General features: G+C 43.0%; 1 protein-coding gene across 3 annotated transcripts; it reads left to right on the top strand.

Moving 5' to 3' along the window:
• The first annotated feature begins 2,714 nt into the window (after positions 1–2,714).
• Positions 2,715–19,708, top strand: bphl (biphenyl hydrolase like). 3 transcript variants are annotated; one of them, XR_009769095.1, is made up of 8 exons: positions 2,715–2,819; positions 10,980–11,083; positions 14,493–14,659; positions 15,754–15,907; positions 16,012–16,143; positions 17,749–17,872; positions 17,964–18,126; positions 19,690–19,708. XR_009769095.1 is itself a non-coding variant. In XM_061684705.1 (7 exons), the coding sequence occupies exons 1-7, from the start codon at positions 2,746–2,748 to the stop codon at positions 18,064–18,066; spliced, it is 858 nt and encodes a 285-aa protein (XP_061540689.1). In that variant the 5' UTR covers positions 2,715–2,745; the 3' UTR covers positions 18,067–18,621. The 3 variants fall into 3 exon arrangements, 2 of the variants coding, with proteins under 2 accessions (XP_061540689.1, XP_061540690.1); XM_061684705.1 differs by lacking the exon at positions 19,690–19,708 and having other exon boundaries at positions 17,964–18,621; XM_061684706.1 differs by lacking the exon at positions 19,690–19,708 and having other exon boundaries at positions 14,553–14,659; positions 17,964–18,621.
• Positions 19,709–20,023: the final 315 nt, after the last annotated feature.

The following is a 20,023-nucleotide window of genomic DNA, read 5'->3' on the forward strand; positions in this document are numbered from 1 at the left end:
TGATGTTGATATGTGGTGTTCCTGAATTTATATCGGACTCTTTTCCAAGCTTGAACAAGACAAGGATAGATGCAGTCATGATACAAGCTAAATCTGCACTATTTGGATTTTAGTAAACAAATGAACAAATATTTACTTTGTTGGCGGCAAATAATTCCAGTAGATAACATATCATACTATCCATGCCAGCAAGCCAGAAAATACCTTTTAGATCTGGTTTAGACAATAATCTGTTTATGCTTTAACGCGCCTTAGCATCAGTGGGACACTCACTGTTGAAAAATCCTCAAATTTAAACCATAACATGTTCCTCATTAGAACTGGCGCGCTTCCTCATACCACATACACCCAAAATCATACTTAGCTAGAATATTGAATTAAAAGACATCGAATAGATAACTTTCCTTTCAGATTTCCCAGATAAAGATCTGGCAGGACCTGCAGGAATATAGAAAAAAAATCAAAACGTTCAATGGTGCAGAAAACAAAGACCCTCGCGGGTTGTGGTGATTAGTGTTTGAATTCTTCCTAACTGACCTCATTTATTCCATTTCCCATGTCTGCCGAATGGATCAAAAAGCAATTCAATGGCAATTACAACAATCTGGAGTTTTACTTCTCAAATTTATCATTCGGCAGGAGCCTTCGATTGTTTTTCTCATCACCTTCACGGCTCCAATGAGGACTTCTTGACGTGACCCGAGTGGGATCATAAAACATTTGACGCGTCTGCACGCCCCTACGTTGATTTGGGGATGAGATAATGTGACCAAAACAGTGGAACACCGCTTGGAGGTTTATATTTAGACCTTTAGGGGGTCACGGGAATGACGACAGCTACATTCCAACCACACAAAGAGGGCAGAAGAGAGCTTGACTACAAATTGGTCAAATATTGGGTGTCAGTCCGGGGGCCCCACTTTTTGCAACCCAATTAATATGTATGAATTCATTAACACTGATGTAATTTTACTGAGCCAGTTCTTCCATCACTTCACATCCAGAGGGAAATTATGAAGTTGCTGCTTTCGGTTGACCTCCACAGTTGTCACATCTCAAGCCACAACATCACCTTAAGGAGATTTATATTACTACGAGGGTGCTTGTTAGTAAACTGCAACTTTGCAATGCCAAACATTTTTAGCGTTAGTTTTGACGAATCCAATTTATCATTGCATTTCCAGTAAATGTTGCTACATCTTGAAAACATAACAGTGGTGGAATGTAACCGTAAATTAAGCCTAAACGTGGAGTAGATCGAGTTTACAGAATAAAGTGTACAATATGTAAGTAGATGAACAATAATGGCAGATATGGGTGACCACAGAGGGATGTTCTCACATTCGATGTTGCATAAGCAATATACTCTATCACAATTGTTTTTTTTTTTTTGTTTGTTTTTAAGAATTGCTGATGGCTGTAATGTTGTCTCAGATGCTTTTTGTCAAATCTCAATGACCATGTGCTAAAAAAGGAGCTAATTTAATGTCATTTTATTTCCAGTAAATGCTGCTACATCTTCCACGGAGATATTTTTAACCCACCGCAATTGTTGTTGTGTTGTGTTCCTGTTGTGTGGTTCAGAGGGTGCCGTGGTTCAGAGGGTGCCACGGCTCAGACGCACTGACATGCAGTGGAGGCGTTTACAATAAGCAGCCTATGTTAAGATCGGAATTTTCCAGAAGCAACTACTAGGGCCTTTTTGATATACAGTGTCCCAAATATTCACATTCAATTTTGTTTCTATTCCGTTTCAGGTATCATTGCGACAGCTTAGGCATTGCGGTTGCCTTGGCAAGAAGTTTTTAGTCCCCGACTGCAGTTCAGCGCCAGTATGGCAAGTTTCTTGAAACAGGACCTGTTATTGACAAAGCACACGGCGGAAGGCCTGCTACTACCAACACTGATGAAAACACTGAACTCTCAGAGCAGGTGTACCTGAAAAGCCATCCATCCATCCATTTTCTGAGCCGCTTCTCCGCACAAGGGTGCTGGAGCCTATCCCAGCTGTCATCGGGCAGGAGGCGGGGTACACCCTGAACTGGTTGCCAGCCAATCGCAGGGCACATACAAACAAACAACCATTCGCACTCACAGTCATGCCTAAGGGCAATTTAGAGTCACCAATTAATGCATGTTTTGGGGATGTGGGAGGAAACCGGAGTGCCCGGAGAAAACCCACGCAGGCACGGGGAGAACATGCAAACTCCACACAGGCGGGGCTGGGGATTGAACCCGGGTCCTCAGAACTGTGAGGCCACAGAACTGTGAGGCCACCGTGCCGCCCCTGAAAAGCCAGAAGAAAAAAAAAAAAACAACAAAAAAAAAAAGAAGTCTATCCCGAAGGCTGCACTGGAACTCAACAAAAAAACTTGATTAAGCGGACGCTTCGGAGACTAATAAAGCTTTTAAGACCCCCGACCAACTTCAGGTTGCTCAACGCCAAGCGGTCTGCCAGGGGTCCAATTTGCAACACTGCTCCAATGTTTAGAAGGCAGTTAGCTCCAACCTTAAAATAGTGCAGGTAAATTTGACTCAGTTAATGTTGCAGCTTTTGACAAATACAAACACTGTACGTACGTGAATGTTTTGACATGGTTTCTTCCCAGATGAGTTATTTGAACTAAATAGTAACTAACTGAAACCACACGTGACGTCGCCATAGCGAAGCTTCGGGTGTACGTTCACTTTAAATTGGAAATGAGGAGGAGACTTTGTTCAACTCTTCAGACGACGAGAGCACCAATGGCGACGTGTTTAATAAGTGCAGGACGTCTGCGAAACCTAAGGAGAACGACGACCGCGAGGCACTCGTACTGGTAACACGTCAATATTTGCTACTCCAAAATGTACCGGTGTTTGAGAAATGGGTTGGTTGAAAAAGAAGGAAAAGCCCCTCGCGCCATGTTTTCCTGTCATGACGAGCCGGAAGTGATTCGGGTGTAAATTAGTTCTATGTCCACTAGATGGTGCAGTGTCTCAATGTACGGAATATGAAGGAAAAGCAAAATACTAATACGTCTATCTAATGACAATATTATAGAAAATGACTATATTTAAGTCTTTACCTCGCAGTATATTTCATGTTGTTTTATATTCATTTTCCCGTGTTACGTAACAACATTGTTTGACATTCTTCCTCCCCCAAAATCATAGGAAAGCAAAACACAGTAAACGGTAAAATGTCGGTTGTCCTCATGAGCTGTAGCCTCTCCGAGATGACCTTTGGCAAGCGGTGGGGTAAACCCTGGACTGGTCGCCAACCAATCTTGGGGCACATGTGGACAAACGACCATTCACGCGCACATTCACACAATGAATTAGAAGTAGTGTTCACCTAAGTTTATTGAGCCAAGGCACCTATTTTACCTTCGAAAAATGTCATGGCACGCCACCAAACAAGTGTGTCACAAAAAGTAGAAATACTCAAATAATGATGATGATATCGTTTCAATGGACTCACAAATAGACTTACTTAGTGTGCAATATGGGCCAATTTAATTGAAAGGTAATATGTTCACAGGAAGCCATTACTTATTTGGTTTTATGAATAGAAAGGCGGCACGGTGGTAGGTTGATTGAAGGCTCTAAATTGCCTGTAGGTGTGAATGTTGAGTGCGAATGGATGTTTGTTTCTATGTGCCCTGCGATTGGCTGGCGAGCAGTTCAGGGTGTACCCCGCCTCCCGCCCGAAGATAGCTGGGATAGGCTAGAACGCCCGCGGCCCGAGTGACGAGAAGCGGTACAGAAAATGGATGGATGAATAGAAACAGGTGGATACATGTTAATTGTACCTTGTGCCATCTATTGAGAGAGCATTCAATTGTTCTACCTGTCACAGATGGATAAACAAAGATATATTTGTAATGAATAAGGATTTTCAAACAATTTAAAAATATCTCTGATTGTAATGACATGTTTTGTTTATATGACCTCTTTTGATGCAGCATAACAATAAGCTCCACCTTAACGACAAATCATTTCCAGCTTTACATATTTTTACGAAATGTTACGTCAACATCGGTCGCCATTTTCTGTTTGCGTCGCTGGGAAGTGACGTCAAAAGGCGATATGCCCAGTTTGGCCGATGTTTTTAGCATGAGCTACAATAGCAGCCGCGCCAGCGATGAACGCAAAGCCATGAGCAAAGAGAGGAATTAACCAGCAATGAAAATAGAGTTGAGAATAAAGATGACGGTTGTGGTCCGTGATTGGCGAGTATACATCAGTCAGCTTGCCATTCATAGTGCAGCTACTTTGTAAACTCTGAGTGGATACTGTGGTAAACACTGTACACTTAATACTTGATCACATTTATTAAACCATAAAAAGATTGAATAATAGTTAAGAAACAAGTGGATTTCAAAAATGAGGACTTGGGGCGAGAATAAAAGCAAGTGTTAGTCTTGCTGACCGAACGTTCGCTGGGTACACAAGCTTTGCTTTTTTCATCCACAGGAACATTACAAATAATGAATATAGTTAAGTATTGATGTAAAACATAATATATGATGCTTTATATACTATTAATATGGCTTGAGTCGGTGCGGCAGCACAGTTAAAACCCAGAAATGTAGTTTCAATGTGAGGGAAAGCTTCTGTTTCAGATTTAGGAGGAGCAGTGTGGTTTTTGTCCTGGCCATGGAACAGTGGACCAGCTCTACACACTTAGCAGGGTTCTGGAAGGTGCATGGGAGTTCGCCCAACCAGTCTACATGTGTTTTATGGACTTGTAGAAGGAGTTCGACCGTGTCCCTCTGGGAGTCCTTTCGGGGGTGCTCCGGGAGTATGGGGTACCAGACTCCTTGATACGGGCTATTCGGTCCCTGTACGACTGGTGTCAAGGTTTGGTCCGCATTGCTGGCGGTTGCGTCAGATTTGTTTCCAGTGAGAGTTGGACTCCGCCAAGGGTGCCCTTTGTCACAGATTCTGTTAATGAATGTTCTGACAAAAACAAAGAGGTCAGAGCATATTACTCCGATTCTAAAGTCTCTACACTGGCTCCCAGTCAGTTTTAGAATAGATTTTAAAGTTCTGCTACTGAGGGCGCGTGTAGAGCTGCCCAATCATATATGTAAGAAAAAAACATTTCCGCAACTTGAAAGCAGACACACGATGGGTTTCATCGTCGTCTCTAAACCAATCAGAGATAGCGAAGTGCTTGTGGACGTGCGTGGGTGCATATGAAATGTGGGCCCTCGTGTACACGACGCTAAGTTTTCTGACGGCGAGCCAGCAGCTGCAGTTATCGGAAATTGCGCGGCATAAATAGATCAGTTCCAAAGCCTAACACCGCCGCAACAATGTGGGAACATTTTGGATTCAAGCCAGATGAATGCGGCCATCCCGCTAACACCAACAAGCTGCGATGTCGAGTTAATAAAAAGTCTCAACAAAGACAACAGAACTTAAAACCTCGGTGACATAATCCATTTTAAATACAACCATCCCACCCAATGTCTTCAGCCGGGAACAAAAAAACATAGTGGGACATCTCTTGTTGAGATGCTTGCAATTACGGAACCTTTTGCCCAACAATGCAAATACAAATGTGAATACGGCGCATGTATGCTCACATTATACAGTATAGCATTAGTATTGCAAAGAGTAGCTGTCGAACATGTTGACAAAGCAGCATTTTAAGAAAGGCTGCAGACTTTTAAAAAGTAGTACACATCAAAACAAAACGGGTTGTTTTGATCTACTTGTGTTGTCATTAATGTTACTTTGAATTTTCTTAACTAAAAAATTGATTGGCACTTTATTGCCTCTTAAGGTATTACTGTTTGCAGCCATAGCCCAATGGTTAAGCTCATCTCCTGCCACCGTGGGGTGCTTAGGTTCAAGACCCCGACCGGACCATCCGCCAACAAGACACTGATACCCCAAACTGCTCCCGGGGCACTTCAGCTGCTCCCTTCTCCAGTGTATTCCACTAACAAGTGTGTGTGTGTGTTTACTGTGATGAGTAAAATGTAGAGAACACATTTTGCGCGCATGCATGCATGTTAATGACAATAAGGGTGATTTTCTTCTTCTTCTTCTTCTACTGTTGTGCCAATATTTAATATTTGTAGAAGTGCAATTTTTGGGAAAAAAGCCTGAGTCTGTTGTATGTATTGTTTTACTTTACAATGTCAATGTTCATGAATATAAGAATTATAATTAAAAGTCAACTGTTCTTAAAAATGATGTACTCAAATTATTATGCTCTAATTTCATTATATCTTCTTCTTTTCCTTTCGGCTTGTCCCGTTAGGGGTCGCCACAGAGCGTCATCCTTTTCCATGTAAGCCTATCTCCTGCATCCTCCTCTCGAACACCAACTGCCATCATGTCTTCCCTCACGACATCCATCAACCTTCTCTTTGGTCTTCCTCGAGCTCTCTTGCCTGGCAGCTCCATCCTCATCATCCTTCTTCCAATATACTCACTATTTCTCCTCTGGACGTGTCCAAACCATCGAAGTCTGCTCTCTCTAACTTTGTCTCCAAAACATCGAACCTTGGCTGTCCCTCTGATGAGCTCATTTCTAATTTTATCCAACCTGGTCACTCCGAGGGCAAACCTCAACATCTTCATTTCCGCCACCTCCAGCTCTGCTTCCTGTTGTCTCTTCAGTGCCACTGTCTCTAATCCATACATCATGGCTGGCCTCACCACTGTTTTATAAACTTTGCCCTTCATCCTAGCAGAGACTCTTCTGTCACATAACACACCTGACACCTTCCTCCACCCGTTCCAACCTGCTTGGACCCGTTTCTTCACTTCCTGACCACACTCACCATTGCTCTGGACGGTTGAGCCCAAGTATTTAAAGTCCTCCACCCTTGCTATCTCTTCTCCCTGTAGCCTCATTCTTCCCCCACCAGCCCTCTCATTCATGCACATATATTCTGTTTTACTTCGGCTAATCTTCATTCCTCTTCTTTCCAGTGCATGGCTCCATCTTTCTAACTGTTCCTCCAGATGCTCCCTGCTTTCACTGCAGATCACAATGTCATCTCCAAGCATCATGGTCCACGGGGATTCCAGTCCAACCTCATCTGTCAGCCTATCCATCACCACTGCAAAAAGGAAGGGGCTCAGGGCTGATCCCTGATGCAGTCCCACGTCCACCTTAAATTATTCTGTCACACCTACAGCACACCTCACCGCTGTTCTGCTGCCCTCGTACATGTCCTGTATTATTCTAACATACTTCTCTGCCACTCCAGACTTCCGCATGCAGTGCCACAGTTCCTCTCTGGGTACTCTGTCATAGGCTTTCTCTAGATCTACAAAGACACAATGTAGCTCCTTCTGACCTTCTCTGTACTTTTCCATCAACATCCTCAAGGCAAATAATGCATCTGTTGTACTCTTTCTAGGCATGAAACCATACTGTTGCTCGCAAATACTCACTTCTGTCCTGAGTCTAGCCTCCACTACTCTTTCCCACAACTTCATTGTGTGGCTCATCAACTTTATTCCTCTATAGTTGCCACAGCTCTGCACATCACCTTTGTTGTTAAAAATGGGCACCAGTACACTTTTCTTCCATTCCTCAGGCATCTTCTCACGCACTAGAATTCTATTGAACAAGATGGTCAAAAACTCCACAGCCACCTCTCCCAGATGCTTCCATATCTCCACAGGAATGTCATCAGGACCAACTGCCTTTCCATTTTTCATCCTCTTTAACGCCTTTCTAACTTCCCCCTTACTAATCATTGCCACTTCCTGGTCCACCACACTTAACTCTTCTACTCTCCCTTCTCTATCATTTTCCTCATTCATCAACTCCTCGAAGTATTCTTTCCATCTAGCAAGCACACTGCTGGCACCAGTCAACATATTTCCATCTCTATCCTTAATCACCCTAACCTGCTGCACATCCTTCCCATCTCTATCCCTCTGTCTAGCCAGCCTGTATAGATCATTTTCTCCTTCTTTAGTGTCCAACCTGCCATACATGTCATCATATGCCTCTTGTTTGGCCTTTGCCACCTCTACCTTTGCCCTGTGTCGCATCTCAATGTATTCCTTTCGCCTCTCCTCTGTCCTCTCAGTGTCCTACTTCTTCTTAGCTAACCTTTTTCCTTGTATGATTTCCTGTACTGTGAGGTTCCACCACCAAGTCTCCTTCTCTCCTTTCCTACCAGAAGATACACCAAGTACTCTCCTGCCTGCCTCTCTGATCACCTTGGCTGCAGTGGTCCAGTCTTCTGGAAGCTCCTGCCGTCCACCGAGAGCCTGTATCACCTCTTCCCGAAAAGCTGCACAACATTCGTCCTGTCTCAGCTTCCACCACATGGTTCTCTTCTCTGCCTTTGTCTTCCTAATTGTCCTCCCCACCACCAGAGTCATCTTACACACCACTATCCTATGCTGTCTAGCCACACTCTCCCCTACCACTACCTTACAGTTGGTAACTTCCTTCAGATTACATCGTCTGCACAAGATGTAATCCACCTGTGTGCTTCTACCTCCGCTCTTGTAGGTCACCCTATCTTCTGGAAAAAGTGTTCACTACAGCCATTTGCATCCTTGTTGCAAAGTCTGCCACCATCTGTCCCTCCAAGTTCCTTTCCTGGATGCCGTACTTACCCATCACTTCTTCATCACCCCTATTACCTTCACCAACATGTCCATTACAATCTGCACTAATTACGACTCTCTCTCTGTCTGGGATGCTCAGAACTACATCATCTAGCTCCTTCCAGAATTTCTCTTTCACCTCGAGGTCACATCCTACCTGTGGGGCATAGCCACTAATCACATTACACATAACACCCTCAATTTCAAATTTCAGCCTCATCACTCGATCCGATACGCTTTTCACCTCCAAGACATTCTTAGCCAACTCTTCTTTTAAAATAACCCCGACTCCATTTCTCTTCCCATCTACACCATGGTAAAATAATTTAAACCCTGCCCCTAAACTTCTAGCCTTACTGCCTTTCCACCTGGTCTCCTGGACACACAATATATCAACCTTTCTCCTAATCATCATGTCAACCAACTCCCGAGATTTTCCTGTCATAGTCCCAACATTCAAAGTCCCCACATTCAGTTCTAGGCTCTGTGCTTTCCTCTTCTCTTTCTGACGAAGAACCCGCTTTCCACCTCTTCTTCTTCTTTTACTTCAACCCACAGTAGCTGAATTTCCAACGGCGCCCCGCAGCTTGACGGCGCCGGTGGCGGACGTTGTTAACCCGGGCTACGACCGATCCGGTATGGAATTCTTTGGATGAACGCTCATATTTGTTTGGCAAGGTTTTAAGCCGGCCTACAGTTTGCACTGACTTGTGCCACCCATAGGGCTGCATTCTCTAATTTCATTATATCAGTGGTAAAAAAACAAAAACAAGCATCAACGATACTGTCATTTGTCGTGATAGTTTTTGGGAAAATATATCGTCTTAAATATTGTGCTGTCATGACAGACCTAAACACATAAAATATACTGTGAGAGCACAAGAGCAATGGATAACACAAACATATTGTACAAACAGTATAAAAAATAAATAGAGTAACACCTGTAATAAAAATATACAGTATAGCGGGACCGCAAAGCAAGAACTGTGATATCCCATAGGATTACTGTATCTGTTTTCCATGATGAGAAGTTGCAGGGACTCATTGTTCCCGCGTTGGGACTCATTGTTTCCATGACATGTGCATCTCAGTAATCACATAATCGCAAGTGTAAAGTGATCTATGGTCCTTGCTCTGTTCCTTTTGTCTTTGTTTATAGTTTTAGTTTTAGGTTTGTGAGGTTATGTGAGGCAAATGAGGTGGTTTGGGCCTTCTGGTCAGGATACCTCCTGGTGAGGTGTTTTGGGAACTCCCCACCGTGAGGAGGGCCCAGGGACAACCCTGGAGCGACTTGGTCTCTCGGCTGGCTTGGGAACGCCACGAGATTTCCCTCGGTTAAGCTGGGCGAGGTGGCTGGGGAGAGGGAAGTTTGGAGACCCGACTTCTGATAAGCAGAGGAAAATGGATGGATGGATGATTTTTGATTTTTTTTAAAAACTATTTTAAATGGGTGACAGTTGTGTCACTGATGGTATAGTGGTACACTTACCTGACTTTGGTGCGGGAAGGGTGGGTTCAGTTCCCACTCAGTGACAGTGTGAATGTGAGTGCGAATGGTTGTCTGTGTCTTCTGTATGTGCCCTGTGACTGACTAGTGACCAGTTCAGGGTGTATTCCGCCTTTTGCCCGAAGTCAGCTGGGATAGGCGAGAGCGTCCCACGACCCTGAACAGAATAAGCAGTGTTGAGAATGGATGGATATATGAATACAAATGTGCAATTCAAGTTTAAACATTTGTCTAATATAAGATGAGAGAGGGCAGCAATGTACGGCGGCCAATAGCAACCATTATACGTCATCAATCCCAGAATGCTTTGCACACGCAAAAACAGCAGCCACAAACAAAAACTGTTTTTACAAGTTAAAAAGAAAAGATCATAAATATGTAACACTGTATTTCAAAAGTAGAGGTCAGTGGTTGTATCGTAAGAAGTACTGTATTTGTCGTTAGAATCGAGGTTCCCTTTAAGTGAAATTAGATAATTTCCCATGGCACTAGCCTTCAATGAACCTAACCTACATAATTTTTTAAAATGTAGGGAGTGAGTATCTGGAGGAAACCAACGCAAGCAAGCAGAGTACATGCAATCTCCAGACATGACAGCTTCAGATGAGATTTGAACCCCAAACCTCATAACTATACAACCACTGTGCTGTCTTCTAAACACAGTACATAATTAATTCACATTTACATTTAATTTCATGGCACCCAAATTTTCTATGTACCTAAAGTGAAATGATCAACAATACAATAATTGTGTTATAAAGTAAGCGATTATTTCAAATGTATCTAACTTGAATTTTTTTTTCAGTTTTATATGTTTACATTTTCTTGTGAGTGCATAATATAATAACGTTTTCATCACTTTGACTATGTCTACTCATTGATTTTTCTGCAGCTCCTCACTGACATGTGGCAGGCAAAATGTTAATGGAGTGGATCTTTACTATGAGAAGACAGGCACAGGGAAACATGCAGTGGTGTTGCTTCCTGGTGCTCTAGGTACAGTACATCCAACATGGCTCAAAATGTAGTCCAGTGATGTATAAAACGTGAACAGCAACACCTGTTCAAACAGGTTTCTGTGATATTGAAAAATGAGACCAAGACAAATCATTTCAAAACTTATTCCACAATTAATGTGACCTATACTTTGCATAACTCGTTTGAAAAAAATATATATTTTCAAGAGTGAAGTAGAAATGAACAACTGAGATAATGTTGTTGGACAAGTGTGCGCACTCATATAACTGGAGATGCGGCTGTGTTCCGAATTAACCAATCACATTCAAACTCCTGCTTTGCTTAAAAGCAAAACAATGTCAAGAAAAGCCTACTAGAACACCTACACTTTATTTGGGCTTAATCATAGTCACTTTAAATGGTGGCAGATGTGTGCCTAATCAATCAATCAAGCAATCAAACGTTACTCGTAACCGCTTTTTAGATGTAAAAAATGCAACACAAATCACTTCACTTAATTAAAAACAGTATAAAAATAAATCGTACCCACCATCCAATTGTCCACAAGGACACAGACACGCACACACATACAGGTTAATAATAATACCGTTATGACCTAATAACCTGAGGCTGAGTACAGAGCATCCAGGTGAGGAAACACCATCTCAGAGAGCTGTCTGCTCCAGGAATGGACCGTAGGCCCCAGTCAAAGGCCACCAGGATGAAGCCTGCACCCACAGCGACTGGGGACCCCAAGGGGCAGGATCACGACCACTCCCCATCACAGCTCCCAGGGCAGTGGGCTCCCTCTGAGAAAACACTGGAAGCAGTAAAATATTACTGAAAGATATTACACCAAACCTAAAAATTTATAGACTGAAATGATAAAAACATAAATAACAAACCTAAAATTAAAAAAGCAGAATACAATTAAGATACAATAAATATTAAAGTGAGATAAAGCAGAATAAAATTAAGATACAATAAATATTAAAGTATTGAGATAAAATAACAGTAAAATAAATACTAAGTAAAACTCACAAGTTTGTCTTAGGTTATAATAGTCATATATTAGTTATTCTGCTATCGTGATTCTATTTTTTCTTTTTTCTCTCTCTCTTTTCTCTCTGGCCCTTCTCAAACCTTGTAAAAAAGAAATTGTTGAAATGTTTGCATATTTATTAAAAACGAAAAACTGAAATATCACACAGGACAGGCATAAGTATTCAAACCCTTTGCTGTGACACTCATATATTTAACTCGGGTGCTGTCCATTTCTTCTGCTCATCCTTGAGATGGTTCGACACCATCTGGAGTCCAGCTGTGTTTTGATTATACTGACTGGACTTGATTAGGAGCGGACTTTGTATCGGTCCGTTGTGGTAAAGAAGGAGCTAAGCCGAAAGGCGAAGCTCTCAATTTACCGTTCCTACCCTCACCTATGGTCATGAGCTGTGGGTCGTGACCGAAAGAACGAGATCCCGGATACAAGCGGCCGAAATGAGTTTCCTCCGCAGGGTGTCCGGGCTCTCCCTTAGAGATAGGGTGAGAAGCTCGGTCATCCGGGAGGATCTCAGAGTAGAGCCGCTGCTCCTCCGCATTGAGAGGAGCCAGATGAGGTGGCTGGGGCATCTGATTCGGATGCCTCCCGGACGCCTCCCCGGTGAGGTGTTCCGGGCACGTCCCACCGGGAGGAGACCCCGGGGACGACCCAGGACACGCTGGAGAGACTACGTCCTTCGGCTGGCCTGGGAACGCCTCGGGATCCCTCCGGAAGAGCTGGATGAAGTGGCTGGGGAGAGGGAAGTCTGGGCGTCCCTGCTAAAGCTACTGCCCCCGCGACCCGACCCGGATAAGCGGTAGAAGATGGATGGATGGACTTGATTAGGAAAGCCACACACCTGTCTATATAAGACCTTACAGCTCACAGTGCATGTCAGAGCAAATGAGAATCACGAGGTCAAAGGAACTGCCTGAAGAGCTCAGAGACAGAATTGTGGCAAGGCACAGATCTGGCCAAGGTTACAAAAAATGTTCAGCTGTACTTAAGGTTCCTAAGAGCCTCCACCAGTCGGGGCTTTATGGCAGAGAGGCCCGACGGAAGCCTCTCCTCAGTGCAAGACACATGAGAGCCCGCATGGAGTTTGCTTTAAAAAAAAAAAACACCTGAAGGACTCCCAAGATGGCGAGAAATAAGATTCTCTTGTCTGATGAGACCAAGATAGAACTGTTTGGCCTTAATTCTAAGCGGTATGTGTGGAGTTAACCGGCTCATCGCCTGTCCAATACAGTCCCAACAGTGAAGCATGTTGGGGGCAGTATCATGCTGTGGGGGTGTTTTTTAGCTGTAGGGACAGGACGACTGGTTGCAATCGAAGGAAAGAGGAATGCGGTCAAGTACAGCGATATCCTGGACGAAAACCTTCTCCAGAGTGCTCAGGATCTCAGACTGGGCTGAAGGTTCACCTTCCAACAAGACAATGACCCTAAGCCAGTGATTTCCAAAATTTATGGAACCAAGGCACATATTTTACAATTGAAAAATCTCACGGCACAACAACAAACAAAAATGTCACAAAAAGTGGCTACATTTATTGCTGTATGTACTTCCTGCCATCTAATAGAAGAGCATTTATTTGTTGTCTGTCACTTTGCCTCACTGGCGTAAATAGATGAATAAAGATACATTATTTCTTGGAAATACATTTTTTTTTGAGCAATTAAGTAAAATGTGATATTTCCCACGGCACACCTGAAGAGCGCTCATGGGCACACTGGTTGGGAATCACCCTAAGCACACAGCTAAAATAATGAAGGAGTGGCTTCAGAAAAACTGACTGTTCTCGAATGGCGCAGCCAGAGCCCTGACTTAAACCCAATTGAGCATCTCTGGAGAGACCTGAAAATGGCTGTCCACCAATGTTCACCATCCAACCTGACAGAACTGGAGGATGTGCAACGGAGGAATGGCAGATGATCCCCAAATCCAGGTGTGAAAAACTTGTTGCATCATTCCTAAAAAGACTCATGGCTGTATTAGCTCAAAAGGGTGCTTCGACTAAATACTGAGCAAAGGGTCTGAATACTTATGGATGTGTGATATTTCAGTTGTTCTTTTTGAATAAATCTGCGAAAATGTCAACAATTCAGGTTTTCTCTGTCAATAGGGGGTGCTGTGTGTACATTAATTGCGTGAAAATTTTAAGGGGGTCTGAATACTTTCCGTACCCACTGTAAGTATCAATCACAACACAAAACCATATAGGAAGCTGTAAGTATTGTATCTCAAACTACCCTGTTAAGAGGAAAACTGTTCCAGCAAAGGCAAACAGAGCCACCATTCTGCATGACCAAGCAGCTGAACAGGACAGATAAAAAATAAAATAAAAAACTTTCTTAAAACCTGTTTTTGTTTGTTTGTTGTTTTATTTATTTATTTACACAACAGGAAACACTAAGACAGACTTTCAACCCCAGCTCAAGTCTTTGAACAAGGATGTTTTTACAGTAGTAGGCTGGGATCCACGTGGTTATGGACTATCGCGACCTCCAGACAGAGACTTTCCTCTTGACTTCTTTGAAAATGATGCAAGGGATGCTGTGGATCTTATGAGGGTAGGTAGCAGAGGTGGGAGTATGCCACATACTGTATGTGCAAGTCATCAGTCTCAAGTTTCAAGCACGTCTCAAGTGACTGTGGCAAGAATGAAGTCCTCAGTCAACTTTCCTGGTTCAATTAGAATTTGTATTTAAACAGGCTCTTTATCATGATATTTATTTCGACATATTTCGACATTATGAGACCAAGATGACACTTACTGTAACAGTTGATCAACAGTACCTCTCACCGTGAGACTTCAAACAGGATTTTCACTTAGGGAAGGTTCCCCCTGAGATCGGAGTGTCAAAGTCATTAGTAGGTTGCAACAGAGATATAGAGAGACTTAAAGATTCACAGGAAATCATAGAAATGGGCCTCCTTGGAAATTTAGTGGTCGATGCATGGATCAAACCCCTTTGTGAAATTTGCCCTTCAGCTCCTTGTAAGAGAACAGCAAGTTGTGCAAAAAGTAATGAAACATTGAACAATTGGACATGCGCATTCTGAAGTTTGATCAAATTGTTATTGCCTGTAAAGGTTATAGTGCATTTTAGTTTCATCCTGAAATTCTTATTGTGAGTAGTGCATATCCTCCTTGAGCCATCACCCTAACATAGTGGAGGGATTTGTGTGTCCCACTGATCCCAGGATTTAAATTGTTGGGGGATTTACAGCCCGTGTAGGGTCACACATGGGAACAGGTCCTAGTTGAGGGATTTGACAAAGTATGACTCTGGACCCCTGATACAATCCCCCCTCTGGAGCCGGATCTGGAGGTTGAGCTCAATGGCGAGGGCCTGGTGGCTAACCTTATATGCTTTTGAAGGTAATTGGTTGCATTAGAGCTTTTTAGGGGCTTCATTACAAGGGGATGAATACATATGCACATGTAAATTTTCAATTTATATATATATATTTCTCATTTTGCTTCAAAATGTATTTTGTGCAGAGCCATCAAAAAAAGCTCAGATAAAAAAACCATTCAGAGGTTGTAATGTAACAAAATGGGTAAAATGCCAAGGGCGTGAACTACTCTCGGCACTGCTAATTCCTTTTACAGTGTATTCACTTACCAGTGATCATCTCTCCATAACATTTTTACTTTTAGACATTGGGGTTTGTCAAGTTCTCTCTGCTGGGGTGGAGCGATGGCGGCATCGCAGCCCTAATTGCTGCTGCGAAGAACCCAGCGTTAATCAACAAGATGGTTATATGGGGATCCAATGCGTTTGTATCACAACAAGACCTTGACATTTACAAAGGTAAATGCACACTACATTTCACTCTTAATTCCGATCGTCAAGATTTCTTTTTGACATTGTATTGCCTTGCATGTGTGCGCATGCGGCTCTCCGGGGGCATCAAGCCGTCTGTGATGTGTCCACATGGAGCACAAGGATGAGGGCGCCGATGGAGGAGGTGTATGGAGCAGAAGTCTTTGCTAAAACATGGGAGGCCTGGGTGAATGGGATAGAACAGTTTGCCCACAGACCTCAAGGTGATTGAGTTGTTAGCTGAAAACAGTAAAAATTGTAATGTGCTTGAGCACGCTGAGTGATTCTATTTCTGAGCTGAAACACTCAAAAATTATTTATTAACTATATGCTAGTTAATTTCATTGCATTCCCCGGATGTCATGCAAATATGCACCATTTTATTGCTTTTCTGTCTTTAATCTTGCCATATTTTCATTCAATACAATTGAAACTAGAAACGTTTCCTGTTTTATGTCAATTAGGATTCCCAAAATTATTTGCATTTGGTAAATGCCTGAATAATGAGGGGATTATTTTCCGACAGTTTTTCATTACTTTTTTCAAAGCCAGAAGTTTAAATACAGTAAGATCACGATGCCTTTGAACATTCATTCATCTCCCGCTCCGCTTATCGTCACTAGGGTCGAGGGTGTGCTGGAGCCTATCCCAACTATCTTCGGGGAGAGGTGGGGTACACCCTGAACTGGTCGCCAGCCCATCGCAGTGCCTTTGAACAATTTGGGAAAACCCAGATGATATAATTTCTTTGCAAGCTTGTGATAGGTTTATTGACAATATTTGAGTTAGTGACCTACCTGTGGATGTATTTGAACTATAGGCACACCTGATACACACAACTTCTTTGTGTAACATCATTGGAAAGTCAATAGAACTCAGCCAAGCTATCAGGAAGAGCATTGTGGACTTGCACAATTCTGGTTCATCTTTGGGTGGAATTTCCAGATTCCTGAAGGTGCGACATCCATCTGTTCAAACAATTGTACACAAGTGTAAGCACCAATTGGCTTGGGACCAGTTCAGGGTGTACCCCGCCTCTCGCCCAAAGTTAGTTGGGATAGACTCCAGCACGACAGCGACCCTAGTCATGATAAGCGGAACGGAAGACGACTGAATGAATTAATGTAAGCACCATGAGAATGTCCAGCCATCATACCGCTCAGGAAGGAGACGGGTTCTGTGTCCCAGAGATAAGGTGCTTTGGTCTGAAATGTGCATAACAACCCAAGGACAGAAGCAAAAGACCTTGTGAAGATGCTGGCTGAAGCTGGTAAGTGTGCGTTATTAGCCACAGTGAAACGAGGACTGGGCACTCTGCCAGGAAGAAGCCATTATGCCAAAAGAAACATCCAGAAAGTTTGCAAATGCACAAACAAAGACATCCTGTGGTCTGACAAAACTAAAATTGAACTGTTTGGCCAAAATGAGCATCGTTACTTTTGGAGGAAAAAGGGGGAAGCTCACAAGCCTGAGAACACCATCCCAACTATGAAATTTGGGGCTGGCAGCATCATGTTGTGGGGATGTTTGTTATAGGAGGGATTAGTGTACTTCACAAAATACAAACCCCAATTCCAATGGAATTGAGACATTGTGTAAGATGTAAATAAAAAGGAATGAAGTCATATATATGTAAACATCTGGTTTCACCTCTATTTCAGAATTCCAACAGAAGTGTTTTGATTTTGAAACCTAATACTGTCCACATTTTATCCAGTGATTGCATTTCAATCTGTAGAGAATGGCTATGATATGCATATTTTAATCTGAATGTATTCAGCACACATCTAAAAATCTAATTTTGTTTTTTTAAAATGTCTTATCTTTAGGAAACATCTGCATTGACCTTCTGCCTCTGATCAGATGTCCGACTCTGATCATTCATGGAGAGAAAGATCCTATTGTGCCCAGCTGCCACCCATACTTCCTCCTCAAACATATCCGGGGATCACGGTGAGACTGTGTAACAATATCAGAAAAGCCTGTCATAGCCCATTATGGTGTAGTCGAAGGCATTGTGATGCTGTTCCCTTTTCAAATTTAGATTACATCTGATGCCAGACGGAAAACACAATCTCCATCTGAGGTTTCCCGAAGAATTCAACAACCTGGTGGAAGATTTCCTGCAAGAGAGACAGAATGATTAATATCATGGAAAGAATCACTGTGATGTCACATCCTGATGAAGAAAAGACGTCAAAAAAACAGTACTTATAAAAATCTATCACTTATCCTGTTATCCTGGTTGCAATTTTTAGCCGTTTGTGTTGGGTCACTATCCTGTTGGATCAGAATCAGAATCATCTTTATTTGCCAAGTATGTCCAAAACACACAAGGAATTTGTCTCCGGTAGTTGGAGCCGCTCTAGTACAACAAACAGTCAATTTACAGAACACTTTGGGGACATAAAGACATTGACAAAAAACAATTGTGCAAAAAGATGCAGAGTCCTCTAGCACTTAGAGCAGTTCGAATGACTAATATTGCAATAATCCGGTGCAATGACCATTGTGCAAAGGGCGCTGAGACTTCAAGGAGTGTATGCGGTTTAAAGTGACGAGTAGTCACTTTAACGCTTGACCTTGATAACGCTTGACCTGCAGCTGACACAATTCCTGACACAGGCCGCTCATTTCTTTCCTGAATGCCTCGATAGTCTTGAGGATTCCTTTTATCCTGCAGAGATTCTGGATGCGGCACAAACGGGGTGGCCGCCGGTAGGGTGGCTGGGTTTCAGTCTGGGGTGGCTGCTGCCACCCCGACCACCACGTAGCTCCGCCTGAGGACATTCTGTGACCTTTTTTTTTTTTTTAACAGTTAAAAAGAAATCAAGGATGAAAGTTCCCCAACTGAGTAGGGTTTTTTGACCAGTAAATGCAATAAGTATATGCACAAGCTCCACATTCTTTCCTATCCTTGTTCACAAAGACAGTCATTATTGTTTCCGCTTCTGTGCAACTTACACTTGCTGTATAACTTATAATAGTGTTGCCAGTAAGTGTAAAAACCCAATGAAATGTCTAACTGTAGAACATTGTTCTAAAGTAACAGGATGGAAACTGAAGGCGTGGTCTTCTTGTACTACACTGAAAAATATATGTAACACTTTTGTTTTTGCTCCCATTTCCCGTGAGCTGGCCTCATCTAAAACCTTTTCTACATACACAAAAGGCAATTTCTCTCAAATATTGTTCACAAATCTGTTAGTGCGCATTTCTCCTTTAGATAATCCATCCCACCTCACAGGTGTTGGTTGGACAGTTTGATGATTGCACAGGTGTGCCATAGGCTGGCCACAATAAAAGGCCACTCTGAAATGTGCAGTTTTGCTTTATTCTGGGGGGTCAGAAAACCAGTCGGTATCTGGTGTGACCACCATTTGCCTCACGCAGTGCAACACATCTTTTGCATAGAGTTGAGCAGGTTGTTGATTGTGGCCTGTGGAATGTTGGTCCACTCCTCTTTAATGGCTGTGCGAAGTTGCTGGATATTGGCAGGAACTGGAACACGCTGTCGTATACGCCGATCCAGCGCATCCCAAACACGCTCAATGGGTGACATGTCCGGCCGGTGTAACGGACACGCCATTACAAAATGACACCCAGCACCCCAGTCTTTCCCCGCCGAGGTAGACGACCACGGAGTTGCGAGATTCAACTTCGCACACAGACGCTAAGTGAATTACAAGCCAGGCGCATCAAAGTGAGACAATTAACTTCCAGCCAGGAGAGCCTCATTAACAAAGACTTCTCTCTCCCGCTACCTGTAGAGACTTTTGCCCATCCGGGCTAAGAGTTTGGGCAGAGCAACAGCGACACCCAGAGGTGCCAGGGAGCCACTGCAACTCTGGATTAACCAACCACAATCTTTAATGGATTTGAATGTGATATGTTTTAAGAACTTTACATGAATGCCACTAGTGACTGTATTTCTGCACATTTGAATGCCTAATGTTGAATCTGTTGTCAAGTGAACCAGATGAAATGTTTCACCCCACAACACGAATGCCACATTGCAAATATTAGGGTTCTCAACAATCACATAATGAAACATTTGTTACAGGGATTAAAGAGGAGAGGGGCATGTGACAATGCAAAGAGGGA

Source organism: Phycodurus eques, chromosome 8 (genome assembly GCF_024500275.1).
Source record: "Phycodurus eques isolate BA_2022a chromosome 8, UOR_Pequ_1.1, whole genome shotgun sequence".
NCBI lineage: Eukaryota > Metazoa > Chordata > Actinopteri > Syngnathiformes > Syngnathidae > Phycodurus > Phycodurus eques.